Source organism: Tamandua tetradactyla, chromosome 11 (assembly GCF_023851605.1).
Source record: "Tamandua tetradactyla isolate mTamTet1 chromosome 11, mTamTet1.pri, whole genome shotgun sequence".
Lineage (NCBI taxonomy): Eukaryota > Metazoa > Chordata > Mammalia > Pilosa > Myrmecophagidae > Tamandua > Tamandua tetradactyla.
In genome coordinates, this window is record NC_135337.1 from 40,578,751 (window position 1) to 40,591,655 (window position 12,905).

At 33.6% G+C, this 12,905-nt stretch overlaps 1 protein-coding gene across 10 annotated transcripts in view; it reads right to left on the reverse strand.

The window, feature by feature from the left end:
* Positions 1–12,905, reverse strand: part of SPATA1 (spermatogenesis associated 1) — a 63,353-nt gene that overhangs the window by 34,830 nt on the left and 15,618 nt on the right. For all 10 annotated transcript variants that reach the window (XM_077120457.1, XM_077120456.1, XM_077120455.1 and 7 more), the window contains 4 exons: positions 5,347–5,467; positions 4,471–4,525; positions 2,161–2,272; positions 1,473–1,598 (listed from right to left, as the gene is read on the reverse strand). In XM_077120457.1, the coding sequence (XP_076976572.1) occupies positions 1,473–1,598; positions 2,161–2,272; positions 4,471–4,525; positions 5,347–5,467 (414 nt within the window). The remainder of the gene's footprint in view (positions 1–1,472; positions 1,599–2,160; positions 2,273–4,470; positions 4,526–5,346; positions 5,468–12,905) is intronic.

Consider the following 12,905-nt stretch of genomic DNA (forward strand, 5'->3'; position numbering starts at 1 on the left):
CAACTCTAGCACCGAAAGAACAATTTTGCTGTAAAATGAGATTCCTAAAACTAGTTAATTCCACATAAACTTTTTATCCTTATAAGTATTAAACACAACTAAAAATTCAGGTCTCTCAAATCATTTAACATCTCTCAAAACTATTATCCTCTACTTTCTCTACCCTGACTCATCTTTTCATTTCCAAACAACACAATTTCTAATTATATTGCAAGAAAATTACTCACATTTCCTATTAACTTCCCTCATTCATTCATTTGTTCATTCATTCAATTTAACAAGGCAGACAGAAAAACATCCCCCCAAAATTAAACACCTAAGGGAATCCAAGAAGTCTTCTGGTGTACGTGATATCTTAGCTGTGCTTGAATGATGAATCAGAATAGCCAGGTGAAAAGGAAAGATGGAGATAGGAAAAAAGGGAAAGTACATGGCAGGGGGAAAAGCAAGCCTGAAGACCTGGAGCCAAGAGGAAGCATAATTTAGATCAGAGCATATCTAGTGGTTTTTTCCTGGAAGTCTTTCTTGATCTCTTCCATCTAACAGAGATGTTCTTCCCATGTACTCCTATCAACAGAATTCTATAATTCCTTTATCATAACATTCATCAGGATGTATCATTACTGCTTAACTTAACTGTTATTTCCTCACTGGAGTAAGCTCTATGAAGGCAGGGGTAAGACTGTGCCTACCAATCAGTGTCTCCTCAGCCCCTAGAGGAGACTGGATTTAGTAGGATACTTAATAAATACCAATTTAATAAGTAAATGGAAGAAGGAATGAACAAATAAATGAATTTCAGATGTGGAAAATATTTGAATTTTAATTAAAAAACACCTGTTTAAAGATTAAGTTTATTGAACAATGACTTCATGTTTTTTGTTGAACTTATCTCACTTGTGTATTGCTTACAACAAAATAGTAAACATTAATTATATCTTCATTATTTATTCCAAAAGCATTACTTCTGTGAAGCTTAATTTTCTTCATTGTAACTACAATAGTTTGGAGCTGTGTATTCCAGAGAAACATGTTCTTCAATTTAATCTAATCTAGTTCCTGTGGGGGTGTGAACCCTTGTAAATAGGACCTTTTGATGATAAGTTGTGGCCCAGGATAAGTCTTAATCCTATTACTGAAGCCCTCACAGGGAAGGTCACAGAGAAAGGAAAAACTACAGGGTAAACACCAGAAGCTGAAAGTCAGTGGTCCCCAGAAAAGAAGGGAGAGCTCATCCTGTACACTGACATGTGACAGAGGAGCCAAGGACCAAGGATCACTGGCAGCCAGTCCTAGAATGCCAATTTTCAGGAAGAAAGCACTATCTTGATGACATCTTGATGTAGACTTTCTCTGGCCTCAAAACCATGAGCCAAAAATTCCCACTGTTTAAGCCAACCCACTGCAAGGTATTTGCTTGAGCAATGAAGGAAATTAAAACAGTGATAAAGAAAATATATGATAGACTTTACCATGATATCGCTTCAATTTGTTTTGCTCAAATAGCCTTTCAACTTTTTTTATTAGTTCTTCTCTAATTTTCTCCAGGTATCTTCTTTCTTCCTTAACTTGTTTCATTTGTTCAATAATCTTCTCTCCTAAAGAGATTATAGCCCATACTCATCAATGTCTGGAAGTTAAAAGATGGTTAATTGCTCAAAAAGTGGACTGTAAAACCTAAAAGTGCTTAAAGCAGCAAGAATAGATTAAAAGCTATTTTTCATGCAGCAATATAGAATATACCATTATGGGAAATGCTAAGGAGTCATTTCAGTTTCCAAGAGTGGTATATAAGGTGATTTATAAAATACGTAAGTTAAGGAAACATTCTCGTGTGTACCTTCTACATTTACATATATATTTATATGTATAAATATATATATATACACACACACACACACATATGACTAGAAACTAGGTAAGGCTCAAGTAGTTATGCCTATATATTTTTGTTTAACTATTTTGATAAATTTATATTGGGCCCAAAATTATTGTCCTTAAATCTGAAATGGGAATTTTATATTTTAGAATATAGCATTTAAACAAAATAAATTACTGACTAAACACACATAGTGATCAATATAAAATTTTTACAATTTAACATTATATAGTTTCACTCCACAGAATAACGTGTATGTATTACAGTGCCAACACACTTACTCTCAATCTGTAATAAAGAGACATCAGTTATTCTTGGAGAAAGAACAGGTGGACAAGGAAGTGAAGGAAAATCAATAAGATCGGGTAAGGTGGCACACTCTTTTTCATCTGTCTGTAAATAAATAAATAAAATTCAATAAGTTCTGATAGAATGACACATTCTTTTTCACCTGTCTGTAAGTATTTGATAATGCACACCAGCAGTACATTTTTTACCTACATGGCGATATAACTCCCAAATATGTATCTATACGTAAAGACACTTTCTTGTGCTTCAGTGTCACCACTCTACTGTTATTGGATGTTATACACAGGTACTTCAAACTTGAATTTTTCAAAAAACAATCCATTATTTTACTTTTCAAACATGAATTCCAATCTCAATTATTTATGACAACTTTTTAACTTTGTAAGATGGCTATTGAACTAGTTATTTATATATATATATATATACATACATATATATATATATATATAAGTCCATTTTGACAATTTATATTTACTTAGAAAATTGTAATTCCACCTCATTTTCAAAATTTTAATGCAGAGTTATGAATTTTATTCTCATAGGTCTCTTTCTCTGGATGCCTTAGGATGTCTTAGAACTGTAAATTTGTGGCTTATTAAATTCCTTTTTAAAAGCCGTTCCATTTCTGGTATATTGCATTCTGGGAGCTTAACAAACTAATACATCATGTGTCTGATAAGGGTTTGATATCCAGTATATATAAAGAAATCCTCCAACTCGATAATAAAAGAACAAGCAACTCAATTTAAAAATGGGTTAAAGATATGAATAGGCATTTTTCCGAAGAGGAAATACAAATGGCTACAAAGCACATGAAAAGATGTTCGTCTTCATTAGGGAAATGCAAATCAAAACCACAATAAGCTATCATCTCACATCTATAAGAATGTCTGTATTAAACAAACAGGAAACTACAAAAGTTGGAGAGGATGTAGCGAAATTGGAACACCTGTCCATTGCTGGTGGGAATGTATATGGTATGGCCATTGTGGAAAGACAGTCTGGAGGTTCCTCAGAAAATGAAATATCGAGTTACCCCATGACTCTGCAATTCCACTACTTGGTATATACCCAGAAGATCTGAAAGCAGAAACACAAACAGACATTTGCACACTGCCCCCCATGTTCATAGCAGCATTATTCAAAATTGTTAGGTGGAAACACAGACAAATAGCCAACACCAGGGATTAAATGAGTTAATATGTGTAAGATACTTGGAACAGTGACTGATAGTTGGTCAACTATTCAGCAAGTATTGAAACTAGTATCATCTCAAGAATGTTTTAAATTCATCCTGCAAATATCTGCAAAATTCTACCAGTCTCTTCAATATTACTTGAGAATAAACTGATGTTAAGAATAGTATTCATTAATTTTTTAAAACAATTACTATGTAAATTAGTTAACACATCTAACTTTACACAGTGTTTTACTTTGCTAAGGCTTCTGCAATGCAACACACCAGAGATGGATGCGCTTTTAACAAGGGGATTTATTTAGTTACAAATTTACCATTCCTCAGAGGAAAGGCAGCTAGCTTTCCTTTGAGTTTCTCTGTCACATGGGAAAGTACACGGCCACAACTCCTGGCCTTTTTTCCTGGCTTCTGGGTTCCAATGACTTGTCCTTTTTCATCTCCAAATATCTATGTTTGAGCTCCTGGGCTCGCTTCTGGCCGCTCTCTTTTAAGCCTCCAGCTAATTAAATTAAATGTCATTCATTGAGGAAAGCACTCCCCTTGGCCTACCATATATGTAATAAGCCATACAGGAATTTCACATGCTGATGATTTAAATCCACAGCAAGAGAACAATTGGGTAACATCACCTGGTCAAGTTGACACCTGAAACCAACTACGAAAGACAGCTCAACTAATAACTCATAATAAACAATTAATCATTACGATAATCACTACTAAGCAGCTTCTCATTACACAATAGAAATCTGTTCTAAAGAGTCTGAGTTAATGAAGTACAGGCATCATAATGTTAAATTATAAACTAGTCATTAAAGCTAAAGTACAAGTTAGTGTCCCTTAAAACTGGCAACACAATTTGAAAAGATAATTCAAAAAGATATCAGTGGAAAACTTTTTTTTCTTTATATGGCAATTGGTTTGCTCACTCACAAAAGCAGAAACAAAAACTGAACTACTATTGACAATACTGATATTAGAGATCCATTACCAGAAAACACAGACATTTTAACCTGCAAATTCATTTCAATTTCAGTATAAATATTATGTTGCAATATCACACTTAAAGAAAATCTTAAAATCATACCTGATTTTCCTCTCTTTTACTGATATTAGATATATCATCTTCATTTTTCCAAAGACTTAAAAGGAATAACAGATTTTTCATGATTCATGAATTATTAGCTTTTCATATATATTTTACATAAAATTTATATATTTTATTTGATATTATATAAACAGATATATAACAATAATTGTTTTAAAAGTTGGCCTGAAACCAAAGTATTATCTTTTTTTATTGGCAAGGGCAGCTCCGGGAATCAAACCCGGGTCTCTGGCATAGCTGGCAAGAATTCTGCCACTGAGCCACCATCCTACCACCCCAAAGTATTACCTTTAAAAGTCATTAATGAAAAACATAAACTACATTTAGTATGAGTAATGAAATCATATTTCATCATATCATGACTAAATTTAAGTCAGTCCAACATCTATAGCAAGGTAAAATATTGAGAAATGTATAAATGTGGTTTGTTTATAGTTCTTTTGTGAAACATAATTATTTGTAAAATGTCCCTGTCTTAATTTCAAAAGACTACATGCAAAGCAGTTGTCTAAGTACTATAAATTTTGAAACTAAGTATACTGATAAATTCTACCCATAACCAAGAATCTGGAAGGCAGAAAATTAGTTCAAACAAAGGTAAACAAAGATAAACTTTCCTGTCATCAAATTGCCCCTGAAGATTAAAGGATTAAAACAAAAATAAATTTAAAAACTAAATTATCACTCATAATATTCAATAGTGTTAATAAATATCTATAAAGACCAGAATCAAGGTAATTAAGATACAACTAGTTTCACTCGTATCTTTGTTCTAATTAGAAGACCTTATAGCAGTATCCTGGATATCTCATGCTTTCTTTTATAATAAGTGTAATCAATGTCTATGCTAATTACCTTTTTTTGTTGATAAAATAATCAGTACTTGAATCTTCTAATGATCCTTGCAATTCAGAATTTCTGATTTTATCTTTTCCATTCTGGCTTTCTTTTGGAGTGGATTTTCCCCCGTCCGATGCTGATGTTCATTCATGGCAAATAAAGTTCAGAATATTAGGAAATGTGAAGATAAAATTTTGTTTACAAACACTCACACATACACACACACACACACTATAATCTTGTCACACATTTCAGAATTTCCATGAATTTTATTGTATGTGGTATAAGGCAACAATTTCCAAACTGAGTTTTAGAAACATTAGTTGTTTTTTTTAACTGAAGCAGTAGTATTTATTTCCTAAGATTAACAAACAGGTCCCTTCCCTGTTTCTCCATTGATTGGATCCTCCAGAGGTTACAGCCTAGTTGGATAGTCTAACTAATTCAAATTTCCCTCCTGAGTTTACTGCTTTTGATCACACTTTACATTTCAGTGACCCTGGCAGTTACTTATTTAAACTTGTTTCTACCTATCTGGCACCAATTCAAGGCTTGTGTCAGAGGCTCTCTCCTTTCCCTATCTGCAAGATTGGTTTGAGCTGTCCTGCAGCCATTAGAAACATTAGTTTAAGTGAAAAGAGGATTCCTTGGTCAATTTAGTTTGGAAAACATCGGATTAAGCAACACTAAACACAAAGTGACCCTCTAAAGTCCCTCTCCCACCCTCTTTCACACACTACACTCCTATTGCAGTATTTCTTTGTCTTTATGTATATTGTGAATCTGCAAAAGGGGGTAAGTTAGGTTTTACTCAAACTTAATTTCTTAAGAATCTTTTGCCAAAGCATCTATTGAAATAATATTCTGAGGGAACTTCTCTGGAAAATGCTCATGCAAACACAGAGAATTTAATGATTTCTCCATATACAAAACTGCACAATCTGTCTTTAAAACATTAACACTAGTGTTCTATATGATTAACCAAAGCAAAAGATCCATTAACATGGCAGCATTAATGCATTTTTTTTCTTTGAGGAAATTGGTATTTTTTTAATTTAGAAAAAAATAAATGACCCCAATTAATTTTTTTGTTCCGTTTAATATTTGAAATGTCAAATATTACAAGGGTTGCCACATTATTTTACTACTAGAGCTCAAATATTAGCCTGAAGCCAACATTGGTTCAATTTTAATTTGACAGCTCCCATTTATTTCTTAGCTGGCATTGGAATAGTCATTTAAGGACAACAAACATTGATTTTCTAAAAGATATAATCAATGTAAAGCAAAGAAGAAACGGACATAATAGCTGTTTAAAAGCTAACAATAACTCCACAATAAAAGACAATCCAATTTAAAAATTGGTAAAGGACTTGAATAGATACTCCTTCAGAGAAGATATACAAATGGCCAATAAGCACATGAAAAGACGCACAATGTCATTAGCCATTAGGTAAATACAAATCAAAACCACAATGAGATATCACTTCACACCCAGTTGGATGGCTATTATTTTAAAAACTGAAAACAATCATTGCTGTAGATGATGTGAAAAAGTTGGAACTCTAGTGCATTGCTGGTAGAAATCTAAAATGTGCTGCCACTGTGGAAAACAGTTTGTTATTTCCTCAAAAAAGTTAAACATGATCTGACGATTCTACTTGTAGGTATATAAACCAAAGAACTGAAAGCAGGGAATCAAGACACATGGGTATACAAATACTTAGAACATTATTCAAAATAGCCAAATTGTAGAAACAACTCAAGTATCCATCAGCAGATGAATGGATAAACAAGATGTATATATCCATACAATGGAATACTATTCAGTCATAAAAAGAATGAAGTTCTGATGCATGCTACAATATGGATGCACTTTTAAGTATTAAGCTAACGAAATAAGTCTGAGAGAAAAGGACACATATATGATTGCACTAACATGAAATATCTATAATAAACAAATTCAAAGAGACAAAGTAGATTAGAGGTTACCAAGGGCTAGGGGAAATAGGACTGGGGAGTTAATATTTTAAGGGTAAAAAGCTTCTGCTTTGGGTGATGAAAAAAATTTTACTAATGGAAGGTGGTGATAGTAGCACAACACTACAGAAGTAATTATTGCCACCAAATCGTGCACTTAAAAGTGGTTGAAACAGAAAATTCATTATATACATATTACCATAATTTTGTTAAAAAGCTAGTTAACATACTATTCCAACCTATCCAAAAAAGAAAACAACAATGTAAATCTCACTAAATTCTGATAAGGATATAGGGCATGAGTGTTATTCCTAGTAACAGCTTACAGCATGACATACTGCACCATTTAATACTTATAGGATTTAATAACAAAAAGAAAACAGGAATATTTATTTCTGAAAAACCATTATACAATATATTGAGAGCTATAGTAGGTATGTATGTAAAATGTTATAAATTCACAGAAAAGGGAATAATAACTATGAAACTGAGTTTTGAACTGAAATGTTTGCTAAGCAAAAAAGAGAGTAAGGTGAATTTAAGCAAAGAAAATGACATGCAAGGCACAGAGTACTAGTAAGTGTAGCATTATGGCAAATAAAGTACAGCATGAGTCTAGCACAGTGTTATAAAGCATGGGTTTCGGTCAAGCATGGGAGAGTTCAAGTGCTAGCATTGTCACAGTAGTTACAACCCTAGGTAAGCTATTTCTCAATTTCCTTAGTTATAACCCAAGGTAAGTTATTTCTCAATTTCCTTCTCTAAAATGGCATGGTACATGTAAAGTATCTAGCATAGTGCCCTCTTTCAGAAATTTCTTGACTTCCACTTGTGATTTTTATCCCACCCTCGCTTTCCTAATTCAGATCCTTTATTGACTCAGTTCATTCTCCCATACCACCACTTTCCATCAGTGGCCCTTGGGTATGAATCCCAACCACCTCTTGGCACAGTTCTCTCATACAAAACAAAAACCTTTAAGCCAATTCCTTTAAGCCAGGAAACCCTGCCACCACAGGACCCCTTTCCCAGAAATGAGTCTTACACTGTGTAACAAACAAATCCTACCACTAGCAAATGGATAAGAAATACTCTATGCCAGTTTGAATGGATTATGTACCCTAGAAAAACCTTGTTTAATCCTGATCGATTTTGTGGAGGCAGCCATATCTTTTAATCCTTATTCAATTCTGCAGGTTGGAAACTTGATTTGATTATCTCCACAGAGATGTGACATACCTAATTGTGGGTATTAAGCTTTGATTAGAGGGAGATGTGACTCCACCCATTCCACACGGGTCTTGATTAGTTTATTGGTATCCTTTAAAAGAGGAAGCATTTTGGAAAAAGTTTTAGAGCCAGAACCACGATAGCCCACATAGCCAGAGACCCTTGGAAATGAAGGAAAACACCCCTGGGGGAGCCTCATGAAATAAGAAGGCTGGAGGAAAAGCTAGCAGGTGTTGCCATGTTCACCATGTGCCTTTCCAGTTGAGAGAGAAACCCTGAATGTCATCAGCCTTCTTGAACCAAGGTATCTTCCTCTGGATGCCTGAGATTAGACATTTCTATAGCCTTGCTTTAATTTGGACATTTTCATAGTCTTAGAACAGTAAACTAGCAACTTAATAAATTCCCCTTTTTAAAAGCTATTCCATTTCTGGTATATTGCATTTTGACAGCTTGTAAAGTAGAACACCCTCCCTCCACCAATCTTAGGCAAAGGCTGAGCAAAGAGGAGGAAAAAAGCTGTCTGCCCTGGGGACAGTAGAGGAGATCCTCTTAGGTCCAGGATAATGCACTGATACAAATCACAGGTCTACTACCACTCAGTGAGGAGAAAGGGACTATATCCTACTTTGCTATTCCAGGGCAAGGAGCAAGAATGCTAAGAAAGCTCTATCCCCAAAGCCCCAGAACAGAAAGCCTATCAAAAAGGAGGCTGGGCCAGAAAAATCAAGAACTCCCCCTATCTTGACTATGAGCTTTAATACAAAAAAATGTAACAACAATCTACTCTTGAGGGAAGGGCTTGAGTTTGCAAAGATCCTCCTCTTCAGTACAAGTGATAACTGAGGGTGAAGCAGGAACAGTGAGAAAAGTCCTCTGACAAGTCAGGGCCCCAGACTAAACACAGGTGGAAGCAGCCCACTACTGGAGAAATTTGAAGTCTGTGCTGCAATGAAGATAACTATAGCAATCACAAAACCCAAACCCAGCTCAAATACTTACTAAATTGACTCAGTCCAGTCCCTCTTCCTCCACACGCTAACAGCCTGATAAAAGAAGAGGAATGCCTATTTCCAGGCACAAATACTATTTACCTTAGTTTCTGTTTCACACAGGATACATGTAATTCAGTAAAAAATTACAAGGCACACCAGGCAAAACTACAACTCACTGTCAAGTGATAAAGCAGTTAAGAAAATCTGATCCGGAAATGGCCCAATAATCACACATGGATTTGAAAGTAACTACATATTATGTTAAAGATCTAGTGTAAATGAGACTATACCTGCAAGAATAAGAGCTCAGCAGAGCGGTAGAAAGTTAAAGAAGAATCAAATGGAAATGCCATGGATTAAAAAAAAACATGATATCAGAAATGACAATTAATTTGATAGGCTTATCAGCAGACTATATATAACAGAAATCAATGAACTTCAAGATAGGTCAACAGCAATGAACCAAACTGAAATACAAAAAGAAAAATAAATGTGGGGGTGGGAAATAAGAGTGTCCAAGAGCTTGGGACAATAAAAAATGGTTTAACACATAATTGGAGTTCTAGAATAAAAAAGAGAGGAGGCAAAGGAAGTATTTTAAAATATAATAGTCAACATACTTTGAAATTTGTTCTATAACTACTTGTTAAAATGTGCTTTGAAATTTATCACTTTTTTGCATATCTTATATTTCACAATAAAAAATGTTAAAAAAAAATATATATATATGGGGCAATGGTGGCTCAGTGGCAGAGTTCTCGCCTGCTGTGTTTGAGACCTGGATTCATTTCCCAGTGCCTGCCCATGTAAAAAAAAAGAATAATAATGGTCAAGAACTTTCCAAAATTCATGAGACAACAAAACAGAGAGCCAAGAGCTCAGAGAACTTCAAAGAGAAATTAAATAAATTTTTAAATATAATATTTTTTTAGTATAATCATACTCATTCTTTTGAAAACTGAAGGTAAAATCTTAAACAAAGCAGAGAAAAAAGAAACAAAATTAAGAAATATAACAGACTTCTCCACAGACATTATGCAATCCAGAAGACAATAGATGTATTTAAACACCAAAGAAATAGAAATAGCAAACAAAACCTGTCAATCCAAGAATACAAACCACAAATCAAATCTAGACTATATATATATATATATATATATATATATATACATACATACATATATATATGTATGTATGAGTGTATATGTATACACTTATGAATCATTATTTTTTAAAGAAATAGCAGAAAATGGGTAAAAGACATAAATAGGTATTCCATGGAGACAAAGCGAAATCCAACTGACCATTAAACACACTTTAAAATGCACATATATATATTCGAAAGTGGTTAAAAGGAGAAATTTTAGGTTGTATATGTGTTACTAGAAAAAAAATTTTAAAAAAACCAAAGCCACAGGATATACCTGTACAACATAAACAGAAAACCCTTAAGTAAACTATGGACTATATTAATAGTACAATAAAATATTCTTTCATCAACTGGAACAAATGTATCACACTAATGCAAGGTGTTAATAACGAAGAAGTGTAAAAGGAAACTGTATTTTCCACATAACTTTTCTGTAAACCTCCAACTTCTATAATGAAAAAAAAAAGTTAAAATATGTTCAACAAAAGAGAACTTTTAGGAAAGAAAAATATTTGTAATTAATAATTTAGTGTAAGGATGTAATAGCAGATTAGACACAACTAATAGAGACCTTGAACTAAGAGATAGTTCAAGAAGACAGATCGAGGAAATTATTCAGACTGTAGAGCAGAGAAATAAGGAGAAAAGAAACGTCCAATACAATGGCAAGGATATGGTTCAATAAGAACTTTCATACATATCTTCTGAGTATGACCACTTTGTAAACTAAATGGACATTTTTAGCAGAGTTGAACATGTGCATATATTGCCACTCTTGGTTATACTATCTAGAAATACTCTTGCACATGTACATTTAAGAGGCAAGCAAAAAATGCCCATAACAACATTATCTGTAATAACCCCAAAATGGAAGCAAATCAAATGTGCACCAACAGTAGAACATGCAAATAAAGTATATTCATACAATGGAAGAGTATACAACAATTAAATTAATTTCATAATAACAGTATTGAGTACAAGACGTTAGTCAAAGGAAAATACTTTGGTAGGATTCTACCTAAATAAAATTCCAAAGAGGCAAAGCTGAACTGTATTGCTTAGGGATACATATGAGTTATAAAACTATAAAGAAAAGCTAGAAAATAAATTATCACGAAAATCATAGTAGTAGCTATTGGGGGTAGGAAGAGAATGTGACAAAAGAGAGGTATACAAGGTCAGAAAGTCTTCTAAGAAGAAGAAGATACGAACAAAACTATATTATCTTGGAACCAACAAGTAAACTCCTAAGATAAAAAAAAGGGGGGGGGGGGGCGGTAATCTGGTGTCTGCCCATGCAAATGGAAAAAGGACAAATATATGAAAATGTGCTTAGAAAAAAATTCAGTATGGCACTACTCATGACAGCAAAAACTTTAATGCTGGGTTGGATAAACTATGAGACAGGGAATTTTATAATGATGTAGAGCTATATTTATTGATATGAAATATCTATGTCATATTCTAAAAGAGGCTTTAAAGTCGTTCATGTGTTCTCATTTTTGAAATATAAAACACTTATATACCAAAACTAGGGGAAAAAACCCCTGGAAGGATATATACCAAAGTACTAACAGAAGCTATCCCTGGGGGTGGGATTATGGTTAATCTTTATTTTCTCCTTTATATTTATCAATGTTTCTAGGACTGCTTAAAACAAGCACACTCTGACTTCTCATTTAAAGTAGAATTTTTTTTTGGAGTAAAACACTCAAAAATTATTAACACTTAAAAACTGCACTTGGACAAGTTAATAGAATTAAACCCCCCCACCAAAGGTTTTTAGAGTTTTGTGCAGGTAGTACAGTTCTGATATTTGGCTAGTAGCCCAGGGTAGGAAGGACAACACCACTTAATAGCTCAATGGAGGGCAATTACCCACTCTATTGGCCACTTGAACTGTACTATTCAGGAATACTGGAATCCCTCTCTGTGAAATTGTGTTTTTTCCTTTAAGTGATATCATGACTGAAAAAGCAATATTTAATATTGCAGAGACACTCCTAAATAAAGAAGGAGGTAAAGATTCTCTCTGATGGGCATCAGTAATGAAATAGAGTAATCTCATCCATATGTCTTGCTTTGGTGAAAGCACATTAGAACAGTTAAGTATTAAATATAACTAAGATTAAAGAAAGTGCAAAGTTGGAACATTATTGGGTATAACATAGACTTAGAATACAAGGATTGCTATCACTGAAGAAGGAGAAAAATGAAAC